The sequence below is a fragment of the Canis aureus genome, chromosome 16 (genome assembly GCF_053574225.1).
Source record: "Canis aureus isolate CA01 chromosome 16, VMU_Caureus_v.1.0, whole genome shotgun sequence".
Taxonomy (NCBI): Eukaryota; Metazoa; Chordata; class Mammalia; order Carnivora; family Canidae; genus Canis; species Canis aureus.
Window position 1 is genome coordinate 55,767,152 of NC_135626.1, and position 27,976 is coordinate 55,795,127.

The following is a 27,976-nucleotide window of genomic DNA, read 5'->3' on the forward strand; positions in this document are numbered from 1 at the left end:
CTTGGCAGCGGGACATTAAACACAGAGGGGAATGTTGGGAGGCATTCGCAAAATAAAATAAAAATAAAAAAGCAAAACATACTACACCCCAGACTCATCCCGGTCCTGGCAGGCAGACCCAGCCAAGGCAGGTGGGGTGCGGAGTGGGGCAGAGGTCTGGGGCGGGGTGGGGAGGTTCAGACCGGGGTGGGTGGATGGCTGGGGAGGGAGACAGGGAATCACTGCAGGGGAGGAAAATGAGGTGAGGACAGAAGCAGCCCGACACAGCCGAACACTCCCACCCTCCCTCCTGCAGTAAACTCAGCTAGGTGTAGCATTATGTATTTGGCCCAGGACCCGCCCCCATGAGCCCAGAGAGAGGCGAGGGGGCTCACAGATTCACAGGTGCCTAGAGATCTGCAAAGTTACCCAGAAACATGCAGCTCGTCACTGGACGGACGACCGGATCTGCCGTTTACGCTTGTCCGGTGTGCATGATGCCCAGGTGAAGTCACTTTGTCACTTCCAGGGCAGGCTCCCCTCCCCACAGTCCCTGGTCCACTTGGATGTTTTTCGGGCCCGTTGTCATGGCCACTGGGGCTGATTAGAGAAACCTCTGACCACACCGCCTTGCCCTTCAGAACCTGTTTCTGGCCTCGCTTCAAGCTCCTGGGGCCCAAGTGAGATGTGTGTATGCAGAGCCTGTGCGTGTCGGGAACAAGGAAGGGAAGCATGGGAGCCGGAGAGCCCCTGTGGCTGGCTGAACGTGAGCCCCCAGGGACACCCACACCCTGACCCCGTCCCAGGGCAACCTGTGACCCCTCTGGGGGCAGAAGGGATCCCATGTGTAGAGCTGCTCCTGGAAGACCCAGGTGGGCCCCAAGGGTCACCATGAGGGTCTCTCCAAGAGGGAGGCCGGGATTGGGGCGGGGGAGAGAGGACCCAGGAGAGGGACGGAGTGCAATGTGAAAATGAAAGCAGGAGTCTGGAGTGATTCAGGAGGGAGGAATCGGAGACACAGGGGCAAGCTGGGAGAGGCAAGGAAATGAATGGATTCGTCTCGAGCACTCCCGGAGGGAACCCAGCCCTGCGGGTACTTTGACTTCAGCCCAGTGGCATGAGCGTCCAGAGCCCCTGAGAACAAATGTGTGTTGTCTTAAGCCACTAAGTTTGTGGTGGTTGTATAGCATCCATGGGGCGCGGGGGCGGGGGGAGGCGGGCGAATCTTGTCAATCGGGCATACCACACCTGTTTCCAGGTAGGTCTGCACAAGCGGGGGTCCCGGTGGGGATGCAGGTGACCCTGGCACGAATGCTGCTGGTCAGAGGGGACGGGGCCCCACATTTGGCTTAGAAATGTCTAACAGACACCCTCGCAGGCTCAGAAGCAAAAAGTCAGGTCCCTGAGAGCAACTGAGGCAAGAGGCAGCCCAGGCTTTGAAGCAGGCTCTCAAACCATACCATCTGTGATCGTCACTTGGGCTGGTGGCTTGCTTAATCTGCGAAAGTCTCAGCTCTTTCATCCAAAAAACAGAGATAATATTGTGTCTGCCTTGCAGAGCTTTTAGGATTAAGTGATACACTGCAAGAAAGGCACACAGCACATGGCAGGTGCCAAATACGCAGGTACAAGTGGTAACTGTTAGGACGGATTAGGCGTGCACACATGGGCAGAGGCTGTTAGCTGATGACTCTACCGTGTACCCTCCCTTTTCTACTTGGTAACATAACTCTGAGTTTTGGCTGGCACATTGTGGCCCAAAGTAAAAAGATTACGTTTCTCAGCCTTTCTTGTAGCTGGCTATGGCCAAGTGACTGAGATCGGGCCAAAGAGGCGTAAGCAAGAGCGCTGTGGGATCTCTGGGAAGTATGTCCCAAGGGTGTTGGGAGGACGCCACTGTTTTCACCTGTCTGCCTTTACTACCTTCCGCTTTCAACCGGGACAGGATGGCAGGTGCTCCAGCAGCCATTCTGGACCACGAGGGACATGAAGATGGGAGTCATCCACTAAGATGATCTAACAAGAACACGGGATCTTGGGTCCCTGATAAACCCCAGAACCAGCACACTAGCCTCAGATGGCCTTTCTCTGAATTTCTGTTACGTGGGAGAGAATGTTCTTCTTAGTTATTAAGTTACTGCCATTTTAGGGTTTTCTAGTAACCACAACGGACGCAATCTATCACGGATCTAGAAACACAGGATTCCGAGTCTGTCTAGAGCAGTGCTTCTCAAAGCGTAGCCCTGGACCGACAGCTTGAGCAAGCACCTGGGAACCTGTGAGAAATGCCAATTCTCGGGCCCCACCCCAGACTTACTGAATCAAAACCTCTGGGAGTGGAGCCCAGGAGTCTGTTTTAACCAGGTCTCCAGGTGACTCTGGTACACTCCAGCGTGAGAACCACCATTCTAGAGCAAAGCTTCTCAACTCTGGAAGGAATGACGTTTGGGGCCGGAAAACTCTTCATCATGGGGGGCGGGGGCTGTCCTGTGTGCTGTAGGATGCTTACTAGCAGCATCCTTGACCTCTACCCACTAGATGCCAGTAGTGCCCTCCTCTCCATGTGACCATCGGAAGTGTCTCAGACACGTTAAGTAAGTAAGGGCGGTGGGGGGGGGGGTGATGGTCAACAAAATCACTCCCAGTTAAGAAATGCTGTCTCTTGGTGGTGGTCCATTCTTGACCTTGGCTGCATGTTAGCAACACTTGGAATTTTCGCCCCCAGCCAGGTTGAATCTGTATCTCCTAGGGCACGACGAGGCGGCCGTTAAAGCCCTCCAGGTGATTCCAGTGCGCAGCCCGATGCTGAGACGCCCCGCAGGGGGCCAGCGGGCCGGTAGGAGAGACGGCTCTGAGCTGGGGAAGGTGACACACCACGACCTTGACCATGGGAAGCACACAAGATGCTCCCAAGCAGACGCTGTAAAAGCATCACTGCTGCCGACCTGGGAACGGGCATCCTAGTCGCCAGATGGGGTGACTTAGATGGCGTGGAATTCCTGAGGCCTGCATCACCTCATTTCCCATCAGAACAGGGTGGACACCTTTTGGTGTCTCCCATGAATAACCACACGGAGCCTCAGTCCCTCCCCTAATAAACAGCACACAATGAACCAGCTCCCATGAGCTATAAACATGAGCTCATTCAACAAAAAGAACCGTCTTCATAAAGACAGCGGCGAGGCAGTGGAGCCCATTTAGAAATGGGGAGCAATAATTCTCCTTCCAACTGGTAAACTCCCGGGGCACTGAAACCACACTCCTCCGGCGAGGATGCGCTGGGAGCAGGGAGAGATTTCCCACGTATTTGACATTTGACGAAGCCCTGAAAGATCAGCTTGGCCGGGGCTCCACACTGGGTTGGGGCAGAAAGGAAGGGAAGAATTGAATGAGAAACCAGCGGTGAAGAAAGGGAGAGGGGAACAGGTTGATGCTCTGGCTCCTTGAAAAGAAAGATGAAGTCATGTGTAAATTGTCTCCCCTGCTGGGACTGTCTTTTCCTCCATTATTTTACTCCCTGCCTGGCCTGCCTGAAATGCTGAGCCAAGCTCTTCCTTGTTTCCCTTGGCCCAAACCATTAAGTCCAGGATGTCACTGGGGGGGTGGGGGGGATGGAGAAAAGGAGGAGGAAGAGGAGGAAGAAGAGAGGAGAGCGGAGGGGGGGGGGCATGAAAGAGGAAGAGGAGGAGGAAGATGGAGAGAGAAGCTCACATGGCTCTGACATTCCTAGGCAGCCCTTCATGGCAGCACGGGGACGGGGATGAGCTGGCCTCTCTGCCCCCCCCCAACCTATGTCAGCCCCCCCTGCTAGCCCAGATGCAAAGAAGAGGAACGGGTAGGAGTCCGGAACCCTCAGAGGAAAGGCCCAGCCCGCGGCCAGTGCGTCTCTACGAGGCCAAGGCTCAGCGGGACGGAGCCCACCAGCACGTTCCCATCCTTTCTCAGAGGTCCTGCCTTCTGCTCTTGGAGACCAGGTCATGTGTCGGATTAGAACAAGGTACAAGAACTCCGGTTGCTCTGTATCGGCGGCCCCGGGACAGGCAAGGAGGGAACCTGGGCCCCCCCTCCTCTGTTCTGAGAGGCCTTTAGACCAGGTTCCAAAGCGTTTGGGACTTTGCTGCGTACACCGGCCATTCCCAGCGCTCCCCCATCCCCTTCCCTGTACTCCCACCCTTCTCCAGAGTCGAAATTTATCTCCCGCTGGACCAAACCCCTGGTTCCCTCCAGCCCGTAAACCTCGTGTGCAAACGTCCTGACTCTTGCAAATGTGTTAAAAAATAAACTTTAAAAAGCTTCCAGATGTTCTGTTTGTGCGGTGCTGTTTCTCTGCTCCTGTCTCCAGAGGCCAACGCATGATGTCCAGCATCCTGACTGCCCAGATGAAATATGAGGCGGCCAGGAGGCACCGCCTGGGGGAGGGGGGAGGATGCCCCGTCCCCCCAGGACCACACTCAACCATTTCATCTGTCGATGCTCCCCCTGCAAAGATGTGACCCTGTGCTTCCCTCCGCATACTTCCACCGCCCACTATGTCCCGTTCCTTCCGCTCTCATAGGTGAGACATACGTCCCTGGGGTTTGTTTGTTCTGTGTAGTGCAGAAACCTCCAAAAGACCCCAAGAGACCAAGCCCGAGAATCCTGAACAATACGCCTTCAGGCTTTGTGTCCTCAGAGCACCCACCTCATTGCTCCCCTAACACCCTTGTTATATACCAACTGCCTCTGACACAGGGTCAAGCACGAAATGACACACGCCCCTCACACGTAAGAGGTGAAATCGCCACCTGCAGGGACATCTGAGGAGCTGGACCGCCTGGAACCGGGGAATGGTGTTCATGGCTGGTCAAGGCCCCTTGGGGCTGGTGGCCTCTGATCTATAGAAAGGAAATTGCCAGTGGGCCGCCTTGTGCACACACGGCCCCACACGCACCCTTCCCAGCACATACGCACCTGAGGGCAGAGGATTCTTTGTACAAGGTGACGCCTGCTTCCTTTGATGCTGGCCGGATGTGTTCCCATTGGGTAAAAACCAGACCTCAATAAAATCGGGCATTATCAAAAGGCTGGTGGTTTGTGATTGCACCAGCCTGTTATCTCTGTGGCCCTGGGTGGGGCTGCTTTGTGGTTGGCTCTCCACTGAAAAGCATTAACTTCTAGGTGGATCAAAGACCCTTCCGAACCTGCCAACCTGGATCACCTGTTTATCCGCGGGAGATTGTTTCTAAAGAGGGACTTTAAAGATAATAGGGACCCTAGTCCCACACTCCCTCTGTCCTCTCCTTATCATGCAGCATGTCCCTCAGGGGCTACCCAATGGCCAATAGCAAGGCCCTTCTCTTCTCTTTCTTCGGATGGCCCATTTAATCATAGCTAAGAGGGGACTAGGCCAGACGGTGTCCGGCTCTGCTGCAACAATGGGGACCACGGGGACGGAGAGACATCTACTTGGAGGGCACGCAGGAGCTACCCCGTCCTCTGTGAATCACGCCAGGGACGGGGCTCCAGAGGACGACAGGTGCCACCCTCTTTCCTCAGGAGGGATACACCGACGGGTCCCCTCACCTGGTCCCCAAAGTCCCATGCTGGACTCTACTGTCCACCCAGACTTTGAGGGGCCATAGCCAGCCCGCAGTGAGGACACAGTGGGACTCTCACTTGTCTGGATCCAGAACATCAAGGACCGTCAACCTCACAGGAGAGAAAGCATGAGCAGTCAAGGACTGCGGTGCTGGGGGGCACCGGGACCCCCGAGCGCTCCTCCTCAGCACCTCGCAGGTCTGACTCCGGGCAGCTAGAGGCTCACTGTGGCAACCGTGCTTCACCTCCTGGTATCCGGAGTTCCTGGCCTACCATCTGGCCCCGGAGAAGCCGATGAATGAATGAATGAATGAATGAATGAATGACCAAACACGTGAAAACTAACAATACAGGCGAGTTATCTCATGGGTGTGGGAGGGACGCGGGGCCATGGACACTCCTTCCTACGGACAGGAAACCAGGCAGGTGGCACACGTCACTGGAGACGACACCTCAGCCTTCAGAAATGGAGTCAAGTCAAGGATCAAGTCTCAGATCTCCCGCAAGTTGCCTCGATTCTCTCGGACCCACGGGACTAAGAGCCATACCTACTCCATCGTCAGGTCGTCGTGAGGACTGAGTCAAACACCAAAGGCTCAGCAAGGATATCTGCCATGATCATCGTATCCATCTCTGTCTGTACTAAAAAACACGGGAACCCACATGGAAGAAAGGAAGGACAATGAGCCACTGCCTGGTTATTTCCCCGGTATAGACCATACCTAAGAGGTGTACAGAAACTCCAGACCCATCGGTCGTGACTTTTTAATTTCTTTTGTGATCAATCATGTTGCCCGTAGCATTTAGATTAATAGTTACCTGGACTCCTTCCATGCTCCATCCCTAAAACACGGTGGGAAGGTGCGCCCCCTTATAGGAGCAGGTGACAGGGGCTCCTCCTTAAGAAGCCCCCACTGCGGACGAGGCATTGGGACCCTGGCTTTGGCTGCTGTTCAACTTTGGGAGCGCACGGACGTCCTCCGCCCCCGGCTCCTGGGTCCTGCCCTTAGCTTCTTTCCTCCTTCTAACCTGTGTCCAGTCCTCCTTGAACCTCTGGGCCACCTGCTCCGTCCCCCTCTCACTGCAGACACGACAGCCCGAAGAGCTGGCTCAGGCCACCCTGATGGGAAAGGGGGCCTCCAGGACCTCCGTCCGGTCTGCCCAGCTCGGGCCCAGCACCGCCTGGACAGCGGGTGGCAAGGATGCCAAGGGGACAGGGCAGGGGGGACGCGGGGCCTCGGCACCCGCCCGGCACGACGGGGCCAGGCTGTTACCCAAGGCTGCAGCTGGGCTCTCGGAGGCCGAGGGAGGTCAGGCAGCAAGTTCACAGGACAGGCCACCCACACGGCACATCAGGGCCGCCGGACTGTCCCCAGGGCCAGCGCGGCTCCGGCCTTTGGCCCTGACTCGGAACACTCCACCATATGGCCTCCCTCGGGGAGGATGAGAGGAGGAAAAGAATAAACCAGGGGCAAGAAGGAGCCGCACCTCCCTCTGGGCGCCAGCGACCCTTCCTGGCCTAGGGGGAGGAGAGGCTGGCACGGTCCCCAGCAGCAAGCAGGCGGGGGTCACTACATGACACGGACAACCCCGCCAGGCCAGCAGCGTGCCCACGAGGAGACGGGGTCTTCCTCTGTCTGCAGCCCCCAGACAGGCTCCCGGGGCTGGATCTGAACTTCAAACAGCCTGAACCTTGGGTTACTTCACACTTTTCTAATTAAAGACCCAAACTGGATTTTCATGTTTGCAGAGACAGCTTTGACCAAAAGTGTAGGCAGCGGAGCAAAACAGGAAGAGAACTATCTCTCTTGTTCTCTCTCCCTTGCCTCTGAAAGTACAGGGGCGGCCGAGGGGGGGGATTGCAAGGGGGGGGGTGGGGGACAAACAAAATCTTGGCAGCCTGAGCCCCTAGGTCCCCTGGAGCCTGCCTGTGTTCCGCTGAAAGCTGTTCTCTTTACTTTGGTCCCCACGGACACCCGTTGGTTGGTCACCGGTCAGGGGCAGGGGTGGGGGTGGAGGGGAGCTGGGTGAGGCTCCGGGAAAAGGGAAGAAAGGGGGGAAGCACGGATTCCCTGGCAGGGCTGCGGAGGAGAGAGCCCGAGTGCCTCATCTGGGCAGAAGGCAGCCTTCCCAGGCTCCTCGGCATGCTGGGACTTGCTGGAAACCGGAGCCCCGGCTGGCAGAAAGAGGGTGGACAGTGGAACCAGAATTCAAAGGGGCAGCCGGAGGAGGGGCGGGGGGCCCACGGGGGAAGAGGGGGAGGTTTCAGTGAATCATATAAATTAGAGACAGAAAGGATGTCAGGCCACCTTCACTTCCTTCCTCCCCTAATGGGAATTATCTCATTAGCCCCGAGCCTCTCAGAGGCCGACTCTAAACGATTCCTGTAATGGGGAGTTCAGTACCCCCCCTCCCCGCCCCGGCCTCCCTACGGGATCTGCCTCCTAGGAGGCCAAAGAAGGGCCTTAAAGCCATAGTAGCAAATACCATGCCACTCAATGGACATAATACTGGCTTCTCCAGGCGCTTCACGGTACGTTAGGGCGACCCTCGCACCCCGTGTTTCCACTGGCAGGAATTTACTGTGAGGAACAACAGTCATGGACATGGGGATAGGCTCATTGAACGACACCCCACTCCCAAGAATGAGAGTCATGTTCTAATCCCTGGAAGGTGTACATGTCACCTTATGTAGGGACTTGGCAGGTGGGATTAAGGTAAGGGTCCTGAAACGGGGAGGGGATCCTGGATTATCCAGATGGGCCCTGAATGCCATCACAGAGGTCCTTATCAGAGGGAGGCGGACGGAGGCCTGAGCGCAGAGAAGAACGGACGTGAACACAGAGGTAGAGAGTGGTGCGATGTGGCCACAAGCCAAGGAATGTGGCAGCGTCCAGAGGCCTGGAATGACTCTCCCCTGGAGCCTCCAGAAGGAACCGGCCCTGCCCACAACTTGGTTTTAGTCCCATGAGACCCATTTCAGACTTCTGGCTGCCAGGATTGTAAGAGAGTACATTTGTGGTGGTGATGTTTTTTGGTTTGTTTTTTGTTATTTTTTTCTAGACAGAGAGTGAGCAAGGAGTGCTGGGTGGCTCAGTGGTTGAATGCCTTTGGCTCAGGTCATGATCTTGAGGTCCTGGGATCGAGTCCCGCATCGGGCTTCCCATAGGGATCCTGCTTCTCCCTCTGCCTGTGTCTCTCTCTCTCTTTCTCTGTGTCTCTCATGAATAAATAAATTTTAAAATCTTAAAAAAGAGAGAGAATGTATGTGTGTGCCAGCGGGACAGTGCAAGGATGGTGTGGAGGGAGGGGTAAAGGGAGAGGGAGAGAGAGAGAATTTTAAACAGGGTCTACACCCAGCACATGAGCCCAACAAGGAGCCTGAATGACCCTGAGATCATGACCTGAGCCAAAATCAAGAGTCGGATGCTTAACTGACTGAGGCCCCCCAGGCGCCTTACATTCGTGTTGTTTTAAACCACCAAGCTGGTGGTGACTTGTTACAGCAGCCCCCGGAAACTAGGATGGATATGAATCAAGTTCTTGCTACCAGGATGGTCTTCAGAGCCTTTTGCAGCAAAAGAGAAAAAAATGTGGGAAACATTAAAGAACTAACTGTTTAAAAATAACTATGCCATGGGTCCTACAATGAAATACGATACAACCATAAAAGCACCAAAATATTATTTTTTTAAAATAGAGAATGGATACATAATTGAGTATGGATCCCGAATATTTTCTCTGCCTTTCATAAACTTTTCCAACGTTAAGCACCTCATAACTACCTCTGTCATCACATAAGTCACGATTTGACAGACTTGAGTCTGAGCATCCAGGGGCGGTACTTTTCTGGACTGTGAACACGGTCTCCCGGCAGAAGGGCTCTGCTCCACGTACACCTCAGCCTGGCACCAGGGCCCTAGGCCCATGGGCTAACAGGCCTGCAGACCCCACTCCCAAACTTATGAAGCAGTCCTGTCTCCTTACAGGCAGTCTGGTCCCCTAGACCCCTCACTTCGAGCCTGTTCCCGTAACCCGCCACAGAGCACGTTCACGTCTGCCTCACACTCTTACGCCGAGGCTGCCATAACAAATGACCACAACCTGGTGGCAAAAAAGCAAGACACTTCTCATAGTTCAGGAGGACAGAAGTCCAAAATCAGGGTGCGGGCAGGGGTTGTGCCTTCCAGAGGCTGAGAGGGGGAACCTGTTCCAGGCGTGTCTCCCGGCTGCTGTTGGCCTCTAGCCACCCTTGGCCTGTGGACACTTTCCTTCGATTTCTGTTCCCCTCTGGAGATCCCCATCCTCTCTGTGTCTCTGTTCCCCCTCTCTCCTCTCAGGACTTGTCATCGGGTGCTTCACTCATCACATCTGCAGAGACCCGATTTGCAAACACGGTCACATCTGAGGTTCTGGGGGACGCTCTTTGATGCACTGCCGATGGCCTGCAGCTCTCTCCTCTCTCTCCTCCAGCCTTCTTTACTCAGAGTCACAGCAGCTCCACAAGGCCTTCTTGGATTCTTCCCCGTTCCAGCCGTCAATCCCTTCTGGAAGGACCCGGAGGCAGATGGAGTCTCCTGAAATGACTAGGGCAGGTGGCCTCAGGAGAAACGACATTCTCCGCGAGTGTCCCGGCAGAGAATACCCATCCGGAAAGACTCAGAGGAGATCCTGGTCCAGACAGGAGATGGAATTCGATGGCCAGGGAGAGGCTGGCTTTACGAGAGCAAGGACTGTACCCAATCCACTTAGCACAGCGCTGGCCAAGGAGAAAGCACTCACCAGATGTGTACCACCCCACCAGAGAGGTCCCCTCAAATCTCAAGGTGCCTCCTTTCAACGGATATGTGGGACATTTTGGAACAAAACAAAGAATTAGACAGTTTGTATATTCAACGACTATTGAGCGCCTCCTGGTAAACCGCGCCACGAGATACAATCTGACGTTCCTCTGGGCATCTCCATTTGTGGCAAGACAGTGACAAACCACATGGCTGGAGACACCTAAATCAGCACCCCAATGAGTGTGTGTACTGAGAAAGAGACTCGGCATCACCAGTGTCCATATGGTAGGTGGCAGGTTCCTCAGGAAAGCCCAATAGATAAGGCGCTTGCTTCTTCTCGGCCCATTGAGGAAGGCAGAGGAGGCGCAGAAGGCAGTGGAGCATTCTCCCCCGCAGCAACCAAGGTCAGGCTGTCTGTTCCTGCTGCAGCCCAGACAAAGCACACCTACCAGGCGGTGATTTATCAGCCGTGGGAGGCCCAAGAAGATCTTAAGCCACAGGTGGGTGCCTGTAAAGCCACCCTCCCAGGGGGAGCGCAGACCTCAGGACCCGCTTTGCTGCTAATCACCATAAGCACCACGGTGCCGCGCCCTCGATCTGGGTGGCCCTTTGCCACTCCCGAAGCCTTGCCACGTTGCTCGGTGAGCTCAGCTGGCCTCACACAGACCCTGTCAAGTAAGCAGGACCTAAGTGTTGTTCTTATTCCCACTTTGCAGATGGGGAAACCGCTTGAGCATTCGATGACTTTCCCGGGGGCCACCCAGGGAGTATGTGTCCCAGGCAATAGCTCAGTGCTCCTTCCATCTCCATCGCCCGTAGGGCGGCCCCTCTGCTGCCCACAGGTATTTTAGGGCTTTACAGGGGAAACAAATATCGGGGAATGGCTCTTCCCTCTGGCTGCTGGGCTTTGTTTTGGGGGACACTAGAGAGCATGGCTTCCTAATATTCCCATCTCTTCCTGTTCAATCTTCCTCCTCCTGCTTGAGAGCTGGCAGTGGAAGGGCAGGGGCTGGCAGGGACCGGCACGGCTTGTGTCTAGCCTGAGCCTCTCCCAAGAGCAGTGAGGCATGCCTTTTGGGATCCGGAAGGAGGAGCTTTTGTGTATTTGTGTACATGTGTATTTTTTCAGGCCTAGAGAATGAGAAAGGAAAAGCAGAGCTGACCTGAATGCCTACCTCAGCTCTTGAGCTTCGGCTTTGCCAACCTGCCCCACCGAGGTCCTCAAAGCCGGCCCTCTGTTCCACCTAGCTGTCTCAAGCAGCCTCACAAAGTGGTTTTTGGTGACTTCAGAGCAGAACAGAGCAAGGACACTACCCTGTTCTGGGGCCTCAGGTCAATAGGGCAGGACCTAATGACCCTCAGGTCAGGCCTCCAGGGGAGGAGGCAGGGTTCCTTTGCTGGGGCCTCTGGAATGATTAGCCCACACCACCCCAGAGGCCTTCACTGCAGAGCTGATTGAGGCCCAGGAACCAGAAACGTGCAGGTGACACCTGCAGGGCAGGGCAGGCCGGGCCAGCCCCATCCACAGCCCACACCTCCTGGAAGGGCCAGGTTCAGGCTGGCTCCTTGGACCTCACCTTCTAGCTAAGGCTTCTCCTTACCAAACCATTTCCCGGTTCCCTTCCTTGTCTTGGGTGGAGTTTGTGTCATCCTCAAAGCACCTTGGGAGACACGGTACACTCAGGAGCTCCGTGGGCTCCTCTGCCTTTCGGTTCAGGCTGGAGAGGAGCCCCGAGGAGGTGAGTGGATGGTGTGCAGGCTGTGGAAAGCCCAGCTGCCTCCAGCAATCCAGGCCGGCGTCTGGTTCCCATGACACTCTTACTGGCAGCGTTAATAACTAACCACGTCCCAGACAGGTGCTGGCGGCCTGGCCTTAGGAGTTCTTGTTCAGGGCTGACAGTGAGTCACTTCCCTTTTATAGCTTTGCTAGCAGACTGAGTCACCCGGAGGCCGAGCCTTCCGCACAAGTTCTCACACCTGGGCCAAGTAACATTCGTGCCCATACCTCCGACCGCCTCATCTCCAGCCAGCGGGGCCCTGCGAAGCTGACCCTCGTGGCCTAGGCCAAACAGTGTCCCCGTGACCCTGCCTCTGCCCCAGCCCCTCCCCGCCCATTCCCTCAACAGGGACAGCGATCCCAGGCCCAAGGAGTGCCTGACAGGTGGTCCCCTAGGCCTGGTGCTGGGTTAGGCCCTGTTGCCTTTGACCTTTACCCTAAAGACCGCTCTCATACCTTCCTACCCCTTCCTCCGCTTGCAAACAAAGAAGACCGGACGTGGAAAGTCCTAGACAATGAGACAAAACTGTGAAGCCACGTTAGCTCCATCGCTCCGGGGAAGGACAGAGGCTGTGGGGCGGTAAACTGAGTCCCATGACCGTCCACCTGCTCTCTACGCGCTGTGTCAAGACGGGACACGGGCCTGGCCTGGCAGGACCGGCTTCCTCTGTGCTCTGGAGACACATATTAGATCAACCTCACCTGGGGGAACAAACCTTCAGGGAGCCCTCCCTTTCCCCACTCTCTTGTATGGTATTTTCCTACAAAAAAAAAAAAATGTTTTTAATTCAAAAGAGAAGGAGGGAAAAACATATGGAAAAATTAAAAAGAAAAAAAAAACAGGAGGCAAAAAAAAAAAAAAAAGCAACCAAAAACTTCACTGAAATAGTTGGGAGATTTACTTTTTTTTTTTAAAATCCTCAGAAAGTCCCTCTTGCTACCTGGTTTCTAAAACAGACGATACACACAGATGCCATTAGGTTGGACAGCGCCGGGCGTCTCACCGCCGGGGGCTCCCGGCAGGTGTGAGAGTGACAGGTTGGGAAGATGACACTATTTCTATCCTCAGAAGATGGGAGCGGAGGGGGAGAAAGGCCGGGTGTGGCGGGAAACCTGACACCCCGCCAGCCCGCGCTGGCCTTTTGGGTGAACTCTGCTTGTCTCGCTGGGGATGGGGCGACGGGGCGCCCCTTGGGGGACAGGCGGGCGGGTGCGTGCCCCCCACCTCTCAGGTCGCAGAATGCAACTCGTCCACGTGGCTCAGGGGGCACGGCTGCGGCCCCCCGAGCTCCACGGAGCCCCCCGGACTTTCCAGACCGCACTTTGCGATGGGCTTTGGCGCAGCCTTGCAGGACACAGGGGGCTTTCTGGGCTCCACACGTCTCGCACACCGTGTCCGGGGACGCAGCCGGCCACGCTGCGGTCACAGCGCCTGCCGAGGGGACAGATGCCAGAGGGGAGAAAGGCTCCACCCCCAGCCCCCTCCCCCCGCCCCCAGGGCTGGCCTGGGAGCCCGGGTGAGTCATCAGGCCCCGGCAGTGACCACGATGTCCCAGGGTGACGTGGGAGGCCCCGGGACGGAGCCCGCTGCACAGACGCTAGCCTCGGTGACTCACATTTGGGCCCCGAGGGGAAGTTCCATCTGCGAGTCCTTTGGATGGCTCTTGTCCCCCGGGTGAGGTCATCCCCGCTGCTGCTCACCACCAGGACTTGCTTCTTGCTCCCAGAGCCCCGGCTCCTTGCTGTCACTTATGGTTACGGCTGACATCCCCGGGTCGGCCACCCTCTGCCTGCCGGTCGCACACAACGGGACGGACGGAGCTGGGGACAGACGGAGCTGGGGACAGAGCGCATCCTCCCGGGGGGGGGAGGGGGGTGTCAGGCTTTCTCATCTATAGGGGAAAAAAAAGTTCTTCCTCCCGATGATCTCACACAGGAGCCTCTGGGGCCTAAAGGCGGTGGCTGTGACAGCCCCGTGAAAGGAAGGACCCCGAGTCAGCGCCGCACTGGTACCGCTTACGAGGACGCTGCGGGGACCCAGCCGCCAGGCCACCACCCTGCTCTGTGTCCCCAGGCCATCGGTCTGCAAGTAGACACGGCCACGGGTAGGAAAGTGTCCCCAGCAGAGTCGACTGGAAATGCGCTCGGGTTTGGGACAAAGATGCAGGTAAAGACGTCACCCGGCTCGTTGCCTTTTCCTTCCTCCAAGCGCGTACGACAGGGCATGTGCACATTTCTAAGGCTCTATTGGGTAGAAGGAGGTCCGGGCTTCGATCCTTGGCTAGTTCTTCCGCCCCAGGCACCGGTGACAGAGGAGTCCCCCGAGATGGGGGCGAGGTGTGAAGTTTTCAGCGCACTTAAAATCACAGGGCGTTCGCTACCAAGCACCAAGACCGGGTCCTCAGGGACGCGTGCTAAGAAAGACACGCTGTTTCAGGGTGAGCGCTGGAGCACCCTGAGCCCGTCCCACCTGGAGGGTCACTGTGACCGCAGGACGGGAAGGACAAACGGCGAATGAGGACTTTCCCCTGCAACTGTGGAGTTCCCTATAGTCAAAGGGAGGAGGAAGATGATGGGAAGACTGCAGGGCAGCAGGAGGAGCCCCCCCCCAGAGGGCTGAGGGGAGACCACGAGCGAGGGCCTTGAGCTAGGAGCCTCCTGGGGGTCCCTGAGGGCAGCCCGCTCCCCGCCACGGCCCTGCCTACAACTGGAACAGCAAAACCAGGGCATCTGGTCTCCCTCCCCCATCGTTCTCTCCGCTCATTCGCTCCCGCTTGCTCCTTCTTCACTCCTCTTCCTTGCTGCTGACCCTACAGAGGGCCCGTCTGATGCCTGGTGGCTCCGCAGGCAGGAGGGGGGTACTGGGGACAGACCCTCGTGGGAAGCCACGGCCCCGGTGCAAGACGCTATCCCAAATTAGGCGATCAGAGCCCCTGAGAAATGTCCTGGAAGCTTCTCAGCTCGTCCCCCCCCCGTAAATGCCATTCTGTTGTCACATACACGGGGTTGAGCGGGACAGAACAGGCACTTCCATGGACCCCAGCTGCTCTGCTCCTCTCGGTTTCTATACCAGCTGCCCGTAAGTGTGACCACAGCACACTCGTCTCAAGACCCTGCTGTGGATCCCAGGTACCCTCGGTGGGAAAGCTCTCCCCGGGCCGAGCCTCACCCCGGCCCCGCCGGTGCTCCTGCCCTCAGCCTAACGTCACTGTCCCCTCCGCAGGGAACGTGCTCACGGGCTGCCCCTTCAAGCCTGCGCTCAGACGTCACCTCCTCAGTGAGGTGCCTGCCCCCTTCAACACTGCAAGCTGCCCTCCCCTCCCCGCCCTGCGCTCGGCCTGCCTTTCCTGCCCACATTCCCGCGGTTTTGCACAATGCTATCACCTGCTTACGTACTAGATAATTAACCTATTTACCATGTTGCCATTTATCACCTACCCTCCCTGCACCAGCAGGCCGGTTCCACGGTGGCAGGATGGGCTTCTCTGCCTGGAACCGTCCTGGCGCATAGTGGGGACCCAATAACAGGCCGTTCCCAAGGGCACAGGGGGGCCGTGTATCTTAGGGAATGAACAGCCATTTAGGCTGAGGCTACCTGGGGATGGAGGGGGGAGGGAGGGCTGAGGTGGAGGGTGCTGTGCTCACAAAGGCAGTGCCCACAACTGGCTTGGAAATTCCCCTGGAGCCACACGGTCACACCCTGGCCCTAACTCACAGCTCTCCAGTCACCCAAGCACCCCCAGCAGCTACAGAACACCTGACTCCTCCCCAGACCCACCCTCCCACCCTTGGTCCACACCATCATCTGGACAGAAAACATGCAGGGAGAGAGGGCCGATGTGGAAGAAACACCCAACTAACAGAAGACGAGCCCCACTCCACCCCCCACCACTGTCAAGGCAGCAGTGCGGGGAGGCGAAGGTGAGCTGATGTTCTAGCTGAAGGAGCAACCAGTGCCCTGGGCCCCTGTGGTCCTGGGGTTTTGAGGAGGGAAGCACACAGATGGAGACGTGGTGGGGAGTCGGGGGCGAGCACGGAGGCAGGGTGTGGACAATATTCCAGGTCTGGGGGTGGGATCAAAGCAGGGAAGTCTGGCTGTAAGGATCCAAATTTGGGTGGGAATAATTAGATTAAGGGTCCAATGAGATCCAGTTGCTGGGATAACCAACAGGGAACCATGACAGGGCTGCTTTCCGGCTTTGTTTTTTTTTTTTTTGTTTTTGTTTTTGTTTTTGTTTTTGTTTTTGTTTTGTTTTGTTTTTTAGATCAGAAAGTGGCACGATGAAACCTGGGTGTGAGAAAGACATTTAGAGAAGACACAGGTAAGATAACTTCGGGAAAGAAAGACTAGAAATCCAAAGGTTGGAGACCCTGATGAGGACCCCCAGCTTGTGTCAAGATCAACAGGGTGGCTGCGAGAAGCGGGGGTGGAGGGGGGAAGGATCAGATCCAAAAATCACAATTGCCAGGGTTTAGTGTTCTAAGGGACGGAGGCATTAACACCTCTACTTGATCCATGTGGAGTAAGACACACAAGGAAGGGAAGACACAGGGCATCTGTCATGGTCTAGCCTTGTATTAGTATTAGTCGTATTATCTCATTTAACTCATGACCTCCCATGAGGACAAGGTATCAGCACCAGCATCTTCTAGGCGAGGAAACGGACGCTTAATAAATCACCCAAGATCCTAACCAGGGATGGTGAGGTAAAAACAAAAAAAACAACCACTGACATTTAACTGTGGGCTTAATCCACTCCGTATCCTCTCATCTCATGCCACAACACGGTGGGGATGGCTCCTTCATTGTCCCCATTTCACAGAAAGAAAAACTGAGGGCTAGGGAAGTGCAGGTCTGCAGCCTAGGGAAGGAGGCCATGAGAGAAGGCGACCCAGGGTGAGGAAGCATTCCTCTGCTTTCTCATCTGTAGCTTGGGCATGTGTGACATGCTCACCTGCTGGCGTGGCGAGAGGTGAGAGTGAGTTCACCCAGGTAGAAGCTGTGGGAACACAGTCTGCCTGGAATTAATTGCAATGACTGTTAGCATTTATTAACCTGTGTCTCTGGACCTTCTCTGACAGCTGACAGCAAGGCTCCTGCCTGCCAATCACCCCTCTGGGCTGGCACGCGGGTGCAGGTGCACTAGGGATGCCTGGGAAAAGGAGGTTTGCCGCCGAAAGGAAGAAAAAGCCCCAGAGCGAGCCGAGGAGCAGGGGTGTGGCTCCGCTCTGCTTACCGCCCCGCCACCCGCTCACCTTTCTTTTTTTCTTGTCCTTCTTTCTTGGTTCGGGGAGCACATCCCCAGGCCAGCCTCAAGCCTCCGATTTCACCTAGAAAAAGAAGGGAGAGTGACATCAGGAAACAGGAGAGTAAAACTTCTCCTCAAATCCAGAGGGAGATGTCTCTGAGTGCCAGACAGCCCCCCAAGGACAATCATAATTGTTGATTCTTTAACATAGAATAAAACTACCTTCATTCTGAATGAAGCAAAAATCCGTCACAGACATAGCAAACTAGAAGCGTATTGTCAAAAAAATACAGGTTATCATCCTAATGGACTAGACCTAACAATAAAATGAAGTGAGTATCACATTGGATTGTGATTTTTTTTTTTTTTGCAAGTTAAAACTTAAATTTATGGTGGATTTTGGCTACAAAAAATAATAATCTATTGCCACGGTGCTGAGTTGTTCTTTATTTTTTGGGGGGGGGGTGCCCTTTACTCAAAGACTCCTATGACTCTATTTCTGCATTTTTTTATGTTCTGACCTTGTGGCATGTCTGAATTCCTGACATGGGATAGCACATGAGGAACATCTAGCTCTGGGCCCGGCCCCCACCGTTATTAGCTACAGTTTCATTTCTTTCTTTTTTTTTTTTTTTTTTACTCCAGTTTCATCAGGCTTTGACAAGTCAAAAGTCACCATTAATAACAAACATTTATTTCTTTATGAGTTCCCAGAGAGCGAGGCTATTACGTGCCATCCGTCCAATTCCCGAGCAAATGTGCGCGGTTACCAACATAGTCGCTGCTGCTGCTGCTGCTGCTAAAATAGATATTTAATCTTTAAATCCGACCTCTGTCCAGCCTGATTCAGACACCAGGAAGAGTAGTATTTCAAAAGGTGTTTAAGATAATAGCCCCATTCGAAGCTTCCCCATCATTAAGCTCATGGCAAACGAAAACAGAGAGAAGAAAGAAAAAAAGGGGAAAGATAATACCATCAGATTTGAAACAGAAAACTTGTAACCTTCACTCACAAGGGAGAGGATTGTTTGGGTGGCGTTTTGTTCTTTCGCTGGATGCGCACATACATCATCTCGGCGCTTGGATCGCTCCCGGGGTTTCTAGAGTTTACGGAGGACAGGGTCCAGGCTGGTACTCCGTGGCCAAGCCCATCAACCGATGCCTACCACCAGATCAGCATCCTCTGAGCCCCAGCACCCCGTCCCCTCATCCTGAGGACACACATCTGTTGGGCCAGCTTTATTTTACCACGTCCACAAACTGATCCCAAGACCAACCTCGAATGCAACGTAGGGCTCTTGACTACAGGGCCAGGAACTCAACAATTTTAGCTCCCATGAACCATGCAACACTTGAGACCTAACTAGATGCCTCGCTCATGCTGGAAAACTCATCAAAAAGAAGCAAGCCAAAGCACAACATACCCTCCAACAAGTCGGGCAGCAGGATGGATTCCCGCTCCTGTTATTGCTCTATGTAAAGCCGCCCCCCATGCCCCACCCACGTTCAGTTTGTTAGGTGGAGCGCATCCGGTAACCCCGTGCAAGCTGAGGCCTACGTGAGTGGAAGTGATTCCAGCCCGACCCTTCCAGGAGGAGATAGGAAATTTAATACAAGTAAACCTAAACCCACCCCGCTCTCAAGACATTCCAATCCAACCAATGCAGTAACAGACCTTGGGGAGTATGAGACTTAAACCCTATGGTTTAAGGGGACGAGATCTGAAACGGAGCAAGGACTCTCACAGTCTAGGTGCCCAGACCAAGCTACCTACTGAAATCACTGTCCCCCTACCCCTGGGCAGCTAGAAAACCGTACTAAAGCCTGGGTCCCACTCCTAGCAATTCTGATTTGCATAAACTCAGGTCTGGGTTAAAACAATTTTTTTTTTCAATTCCCCCCACTCCCCATCCCCGGTAAGTCTAATATGCATCAAAATTTAAGGATCATCTGGAGATTCTCTTAAAATTCAAATTCAGTGTCAGCCTGAGATTCTGTATTTCTAATAAGCTCCTGGGTCAGCCCAATGCTGGTGGTCCACAGAACACACTCTGAGTAGCCAGGTCTTAGCAGGGATGCCCTCAAATACCCGCCTTATGTCCCCATCCCCAGAAACCTCAGGCCAACTGACCCCGCCCCACACACCTCCCCTCCCCACTGCCTCTCCAGTAGGGGACCTGCCCAGCTGACTCTGGATGCCAGATGGTCAGAGACATCACTCACATCCCAAGAGACAGCTGCCTCCCTCAATCCACTTCTGGGCAATCCAGCCCCCAGCCTGAAACATACTCTAAGAAACGGTATGTTTCTGCTCTGTTCCTTAACACGAGCGGGGCTTCTTCCCCTTTGCTTTTTGTGTCCACATGCCCATCCAGGGCAGGCAAGCTGCAGGCCTCCGAGACGGCCGGGGGACCACGGATGCAGCCTCTCCCTGCCCACAGAACGCTCACTCAACATCTGCCACGCAGGGCCCTGTCGCGGCCGCACACCCACCTCCCCGCTGCCCTTCCGTCCTCGGTGTGGACCACAGCAGGCCGAGGAGTGGATGGCACTCCCTCGGAAGCAGGCCAATGGCAACATGCCATGCCTGGCACCAAACTTCTGAGGGAGGCCAGATCTTGCAACGGGCTACCCACAGCCTGCTCCCAAAGGTTCCTCCCTTCCATCTGTACCTCCCACACCAGCTAGGTCCTTCCAGATGTCTCCACGGACGCCTTGAGCCAAACACCACCTAGTGGCTCCTGGCCCAACCACCTCCAGCCAAGATGGAAGGGGCTGGTGCTCCCGGATACCTTCAAGTGGGGATCATAAGGCCCAGCAGGTGAGGCCACAAGAAGACATCAGGCTGGAACACGTCCAGTCCCACACCAACCCACCCACTGCCTCTCCAGCAAGTGCACCACCTACGCTGTCACTCATGCAGGCAACAGAAGGTCATGCATCACAGCAGCGGGTATGATCGGCCAGGGTTGGCCAGGGTAGGGCAGGAAATATAGGTGAGCTCAAATGTGGGCTTTTAACACTTTATAAGTCTTTGGCCAAAGGAAGGGTTGCAGTTTGGGAGAATTCTTGGACCTTCTGAATGAGTCCCGTGTTGTGGGGACGGGGTGGGGGATGACTTCCATCAAGCAGGTCAAGTAGCTGTCAGGAGGCCCACCCGCTGGGTCCCTTTGCCAGGAACGCACCCAAGGCTGACACCCACAGAAGGCAGTGCCCAGGACCCCGATCCAGAAAACACATTCTAATTTCTTACGAAATTAGAAGAAATAAAATAAGTATAACGTTAATGCCTACATAACAACGGATCCAGCCTTTGTTGTTCATCCTTACACCACTGCCATCATGAATCGTCATTTTTCAGCTTTTGTTTTGGTTTTGGTTTTAATGTTGGAAGGGGCTCGTGAAGGCAAAATGCCTAAGGTCACCAGCATCTAACCCAGGTCGGAGTTGGACTTCCTTCCAATCTCCAAACTCGCCACCCTTTACGCGGACCCCCTTTGTCGAATGCCCTTGGCGATGCTCAATGCCACTGCTCTTTCCCGGAGACCCGTGCCCCAGCCCAAAGGCCTTGCCCCCAAGCCCCTCCCAGCTCTGTCCCAAGGACTCGGTCCTTAGTCCGTCTGTTCCATGCAGGTGCGCGGGGCCTGCTCCTGACCAGGCCGGCACTCCAGCAGGTCCCACCCCCGCTGTGTGGAAGCAGTTCAGCCTGGCAGGTAGAGCAGGACCTCTGAAGTCCAAACACACACACTCAGCCCCCTGCAGCATAAACACCGAGCATACATCACACCCAGCCCTATAAAAGATAATTACACAATCTGATCTGGCAAATTAGGCCCATAGAACCGTCTAATTCGTACAATGAATTCAAGGGTTGTATCGTCAGGAAAAATTAACCTGGATCTTTATTGGGATTTGCCCCCAGGTCAGGATTAGGGTTTATTTATCTTATTTAATTTTCTTGCTGAGGAAGGGCGGAAAGGCGTTCTCTGCTGCCCACCCCGACTCCTCCCCACCCCATCCCACTTTGGCTCTCAGACAAGTGAGCTGCCCAGTGGTCTCTCCCACAAATGAACTCACTCCGGCTAAAATCAAATAAGACACCAACTAGAAGAAGTGGATGGATGGATGGATGGATGGATGGATAGATAGATAGGCAGGCAGTTAATTTCTCACAAAAGAGAAGTTGGGACATCCCAAACCCAAATCAAGGGCTTTATTAGTTGGCACAACTCAGTACAAGTAAACAAAAGAACTGACATGCCCAGATGGCAATTTACCTCCTAATTATTCTGGCCCAACTGTGAAATGTGTACTTGGAGAACGCTCAGATATGCACATTTCCCTAAATACACACACACACTCACTCTCTCTCTCCATCTTCCTCCCACCTCTCCTCCAAGGAGTCTCTTTGGATGAGATGCCTATTAACAGGAGTTGGTGCCCATCTCCTTAGCTCATAAACAGCTAGATCACCAAAGCTGTTACTGGAATGTCAGGACAAGTTGACACCAAGTGAGGATTATCCTTCATCTAACCAAAATAAGCACTGGTGGCAGGGCAGCGGGCTTTTCGCTCCCTCTCTTTCCTCATGTACCTTTCTGGGGGTTTCCCCTAGGGGAAAAAATGCCCTATCCACTCCTAAGTCAACCCCACAAGCAAAAAAAGAAGCTCTGGTCAGTACAGGCATATTTAGAGCTCACACCTTCACGGTTACTGCAAGGCCGGGTCTGTCTGAGAAATGAGACCGCGATGAGTACGCAGGCTGAGAGGCACTTCATGCCAGCGTGATCTGCCCAGGAGGTTGTTTCAATGTGCCTACTCTTCCTTTCTTCTCATCTTCTTCTTATTTTTTAAAAAAGATTCTATTTATTTAATCATGAGAGACACAGAGAGAGAGGCAGAGACACAGGCAGAGGGAGAAGCAGGCTCCCTGTGGGGGTCTGATGAGGGACTCGATCCCAGGACTCCAGGATCACGACCGGAGCCAAAGGTAGATAGATGCTCAACCACTGAGCCACTCGGGCGCCCCTGACCCGGCTTTTCTAGGCTTACATGTGGAGCCTATGGTCCTTTTGCTCTTTGATCAAAGTGGCATGGGGAAGTACTATATATGGACAACCCCAAAAATATATATACAGGTGAGTGTGTGTGTGCACGCGTAGCCACGTATGTATGTGTGTGTACACTCCAGGACAAAATGACTTTATGGGAAAACAAACCAGTTCTAAACAGCAGCCTTTGACTTCAAACAGCACAAATGTTGCTTTCTTGCAACGAATCCATCAGGGTTCCAGGTGACCCCAGTTAGGAGTAGAGGGAAGGGGCCCCGGGATGTGCAAATTGATCGTCAGCTGGCTTACAGTCGTAAAGACTTCTAGCTGAGTCTCAGATTCCGATTTCCAAAAGGTTGAAGGTTGTTAAAGGTTAAACATCCATTGGGGGCCGACTCTATTAAGGAGACTTGGAAGAAGGGAGGACACGGCAAAGCGTCCCTCCTCCGGAACAGTGACTATGCTGACCGGGGCTTCATCCTGCAGAAGTGCCCATCCCGGGAGTGGGCAGTGAGCACAGAGGATGGATGAGAGGATGTCAAGTAGCGAGCAAAGGGCTGCAGATGGACGACAGAGAGTCTGTGTCACATGCTTACAGGTCCTGGGGTCAGGGAGTCTAAGACTAAAATTCTAGCTTGCCGCAACATCAACTCCCTGTGCCATCCTGGACCCCTTCCTGGGTGTCCACTTTCTCATCAGCAAAATGGGAGCAGCAATCGTGACCATTTTGTGTCGCTAGAAAGCCTTCCACATCTGATAGCCATGATCATTCCTGTTCTTCTTCTTCTTTTTTTTAAGATTTTATTTTTTAAATAAAAAATAAATCTTTTTTTAAAGATTTTTAAGATTAAAAAATAAAATCTTTTTAAAAATATTTTATTTATTTATTTTTTTATTTGACAAAGAGAAAGAGAGCGAGCACAAGCAGGGGAAGAGGGAGAAGCAGGCTCCCCCACTGAGCAGGGAGCCCAATGCAGGGCTTGATCCCAGGACCCAGGGATCACGACCTGAGCCAAAGGCAGACGCTTAACGGATTGAGCCACCCCGGCGCCCCTCATTCCTATTATTTCTAGGTGAGGTTATAAACTAGGATTATGCTTGTCTGTGTTTCACACATTGGTTAACTGGTGGTAAATTAAACCACGCGTTCAACTGCATAGCATATTTCCTGGTCAGTGGTAAGTAACTGTGTTAACTGCCAGTTGTGTAAAAATAAATGGATTACAGGATTGCATAGTTTACAAAAATGAACTTGGAAGGAGTCAGCAAAAGGTTAACCATTGTCATTTCTGCGTAGTGAGTTTATGGGCAATTTGTTTTATTTCTACATGTCTAACGTGAAAAGGCATTGTTCGATGAGGGGAAAAAAATCCCCCTTGGTATTAAAAAAAAAAATACAAATGAAACGGACATTCATCATCTTAAGTGAGAAGTAAACCTATAAATGCAATTTAAAAACCAGTCAAAATACAAGTTGCAGGATTGCTTGTGAAATCAGAAATAGATATTGCAGGCTTGCCCCAAAGTCGGGGTTCGAGGTGAGATCTCGCAGGGGTGCGCTGGGGGGGCCTCCTGCCTCCTGTGTGATCCTCAGACCCGGGGTGAGTTGCATCCAGGTGGCAAGTGCAGGTGATTTCGGAGGCCTCCGCCGTGGACGTCACTGACGGGAGAGCAGCGCTTGCACAGAAGCGTACAGTCACCACAGGCTTGAACTGTACACTTGACCACGAATCCTAGCCCAGCTGACACGCCGCAGGCCAGACGGTTCACAGACCTGCTCCGTGGCATTGTCCAAATACCTGTGCCATTACAGACAGAGGGCTCTGATGACACCAGCCGTTTTGGTTCAGGACCTGCGGCCCCGTGCACTTCCTGGAGCCTGTTACATAACCCCTGGCTGGAAACAGAGGCCAAGCTCCATGGAGACAGCCGAGGCCACGCCAGCACTCAGGGGCCTGCTGCTCCGTGACAGCATGGAATGGAGAGGGTGGATCCGAGCCTGAGAACCAGGATCCTCATGGGCCTCGTTCGGGTGCCCAGGCTCAGGAGCTCCCTCCTCCTCTCCTCCTCCTCCTGGGTCCCGTTAACCTCAGGTCCAGAACGTCCTCATGACATAAGGAAAAGTCACTTGTTAAGTGTTTACTGTGTCCCAGCCCTTTATGTGTGTTCCCGTACTTCATTCCTTCACCTTGTGCGACATCTCACCCTGTTATTACCCCTCCGCGCACTAAAAAGCTCCAAGCTCTTTTGGTGCCTCAGGGCCTTTGCACTCACTATTTCCTCAGCCTGGAACACTTTAACTTCCAGGGCCTCGCCTCAGACTGCACCCTTCTTGGAGAGGCTGTCCATGATGACCCTGTGACGCGGGCCACCCAAGCAGTACACGCCACTGTGCTCTTCACAGCACTTAACCTCATCTGAAATGATTGCATGTGTTTATTTATTTTCAGCTTGTGTCTCTGTGCTCAGAGAGCGTATCTGGTTCTCCACCGTATGATCGGCATCCATGGTAGGATGCGGCCCTCTTTCGGTTAAATAAATGAGTGAACATTAGCATCCCTGTGCGGAAGATGAGATCACTGACGTACGGAAGGATTTAAAAGTAGCTCAAGGTCCCAAGGCTAGTAAATAGTTGAGTCCACATTTGTACCAAGCTCCTCTGGCTCTAGGGGTAAAGCTGCCTGCCTTCTGCTGCTGCTGCAAACCCCCTACCCGGGCCTCCTGCCTTTCAGCTTGCCTGATCCGGCCCCTTCTGTCTCCCTCTCCCAGGTTATGATTCTGAAATATCGATCACGTCTGCCAAATTCTGCTCAGCAGCCGTCAGCGGCTCCCTACTGCCTTCTCCGCACAGACCAAACCCACCCAGCTGAAATCAGAGGCCACCTACGCTCCATCCTCCTCCTCTCTCCCCGGCCTTGTTTGTAGGACTTCCCTACTGTTACCTAATCTTTGCTCCCCACACCTGCAAGGCCTCCTTCACTCTGCCTCTCCCTAACACCTTCCCTTTAGGCCCAGCCCAGGTACCACCTCCTCCGAGAAGCCACCTGACTTTCCAGCTCTCACTAGTGGCTGGCACTTGAGCCATGATATTACTGCCCACCTTCCCCCAACACACAGACACACGCATGTGCACCAAACATGACAACGGAGGGGAGAGGTTGAGATCTTCAATTCCTCTAGGATGGGCAATATGCCTCCTGTGTTTGGATCCCGAGAGCCCAGGAAAGCGCACGAAACCCTAATGAGAGGAGCCCTGCTGCCATGAGCCACCCTCCAGCCCACGGTGCTCCAGGGGTAGGTAGCTGGCCGTGACAATGGCAAAGCTCTCTCCCGACTGCCAAGCCAGAGCAGTTGTAGCTGCTGCTCTTGGAGGCTCCTGACTCCTCAGGTCTTTCTCAAAAAACAACCCACCTCCACCTGGAGCTGCTAACATTGGTGCTACTCTGACCACTCTCCTGGGTCTTCCCTTCTGTAACAGGAGCCTAAAGACAGAGCCCAACCCAGTGTGCTTGAAAGAAGGAAAGAAGAGGAAAGAAGAAAAAAAAAGAAAGAAAGAAAAGGAAAGGAAAAGGGGAGGGGAAGGGAAGGGAAAGGAAAGGGAAGGGAAGGAAGAAAAGAAAAAGGAAAAGGAAAGAAAAGAAAAGAGAAAAGAAAGAAAGAAAGAAAGAAAGAAAGAAAGAAAGAAAGGAAAAGAGAAAAGAAAAGAAGAAAAGAAAAAGAAAAGAAAAGAAAAGAAAAGAAAAGAAAAAAGAAAAGAAAGAAAAGAAAAGAAAAGAAAAGAAAAGAAAAGAAAAGAAAAGAGAAAAGAAAAGTTTACAAACCCATGAGGTTTTTCTCTTTTGAAACCACATGCTTGCCCCCGGGGGCCACCTTCTGCCAAAGGTGTCAGTATCCCCTCCCGAGCCGAGTACCAAGGTGGAGCATCCCTCACCAGCAGGGCTCACACGGCCCCGTGGCTAAGTGCCTGCCAAGGGCTGACCCGCAGAGGTGTGCGGCCCCCGGGCCCTCACCCTCCCGCCAAGCCTTGGCCTCCATTTGCGTCGGTTTCACCGTGTTTAATGGAAAATAAAATGCTCAACTCAAAAACACTTTTCCAATGATATTTTAAGGGAAAATGAGATCACAGAAAATCAGGGAGGTAAGTTTAAATGGTGTAACCCCCAAGCCACATTTTTTTTTTTCAAAGAATCCCCTGAGAGGCTTGTTCAGCAGATTTGGGGGTGGGGGTTCCTACCTAGGGGAGACCCTAGAGGCCACCTGGGCAGCAGCAACGCTCATGGTGCCCTGAAAGGCCACGATACGACCTGAACCCACGTCACCCTCATGGCAAACAGCCTCCTCCCCTCTGAGGCCCAAGTGGACTCCCAGGTCCCTTAGGTTTGCGAAAGCTGCCGACGGCCCCCTTGCCAGCCGGGTCAACACTGAGCCTCTGCCAGAGATACCAAATGTTTCCTAAACCCACCCCGAGCCCAGCTCACTGAGCTATGAATAGTTATTAACATTAACTCGGGGCATTAATTAAAAAACGTTCAGCCAGGCAAATTCTCATACTTTTAAAAAGTCATTTGGGTAATCGCCTTTCCATGCCACAAACTTTCCAAACGACTGACAGGTTGACATTTCATAATGTTGTTTGTTTTAATCAAGAAGAGGGAAAGAGCCGGTGTGGTTCCCCGGTTCAGTTTTCAGGTGCCTTGATTTATTGATTGGCAAATCCCCCCCCCCACACACTTAATAGCTGTACAGGGAGGCTGGGGGAGAAAGAGTCTCCCACCTCCCTGGGCTGGTGTCTGGGCTGGTGAAGAGGGAAGCGCCCCCGGGCATTGCCACGGCTTCTTCCATCCTCCTCCCCTCTCCCAACACCCGGCAACCGGCTTCCCCTGGGCCAAACTGTGGGACCTCCCAAAGTCTGCACCCAGCTGCACACCACCCCATCCATGTGCCCCCTCTCTACCGGAGAAGGGGTACTTCCTATACAAATATCCATTGGTGGGGGTGGGGGGCGCCTATTTCAGCAAACTTAGGAGTCAGGGGGCAGTGGGGACCAGGCTCTTAAACCTCAAACTTCTTTCTCAAGACAGGTTGAGAATCCGGTTGGACCACATGACTTTGAGGCCCACCTCCACCGTTTACTAAGTCTTGGGCACCTCTGTGCCTTAGGTTCTCATCCGTCAGCGACTGGTGTAATAAGTGTAACACCCACCTATAAGGTTGTGTGGAAGGTTATATAAGTATTAGTAGAGCGGGGCGCCTGGGTGGCGCAGTAGGTTAAGCGCCCGTCTCTTGGTTTTAGTTCGGGTCCTGATCTCAGGGAAGTGGGATCGAGCCCTGCATCAGGCTCTGCGCTCACCGGCGGGGGGGGGAGGGGGGGGAGTCTGCTTGAGATTCTCTCTCCCCCCACCCCCCGCATCCCTCCCCCACTTGAGCTCGCTCTGTCTCTACAATAAACACATCTTTAAAAACAAAATTGATAGGTAAAGCACTTACAGCAGCATCTGGGTAAATGCTCTATGTTTAAAAGCCTATCAGAAAGGGAGACAGAACATGAGAGACTCCTAA

The 27,976-nt window shown here is 53.8% G+C and overlaps 1 protein-coding gene across 1 annotated transcript in view; it reads right to left on the reverse strand.

Moving 5' to 3' along the window:
• Positions 1-27,976, reverse strand: part of LOC144286245 (uncharacterized) — a 176,316-nt gene that overhangs the window by 24,372 nt on the left and 123,968 nt on the right. Inside the window, exon 2 of the mRNA XM_077852452.1 lies at positions 17,374-17,448. Within this exon, the coding sequence (XP_077708578.1) occupies positions 17,445-17,448 (4 nt within the window). The 3' untranslated portion in view covers positions 17,374-17,444. The remainder of the gene's footprint in view (positions 1-17,373; positions 17,449-27,976) is intronic.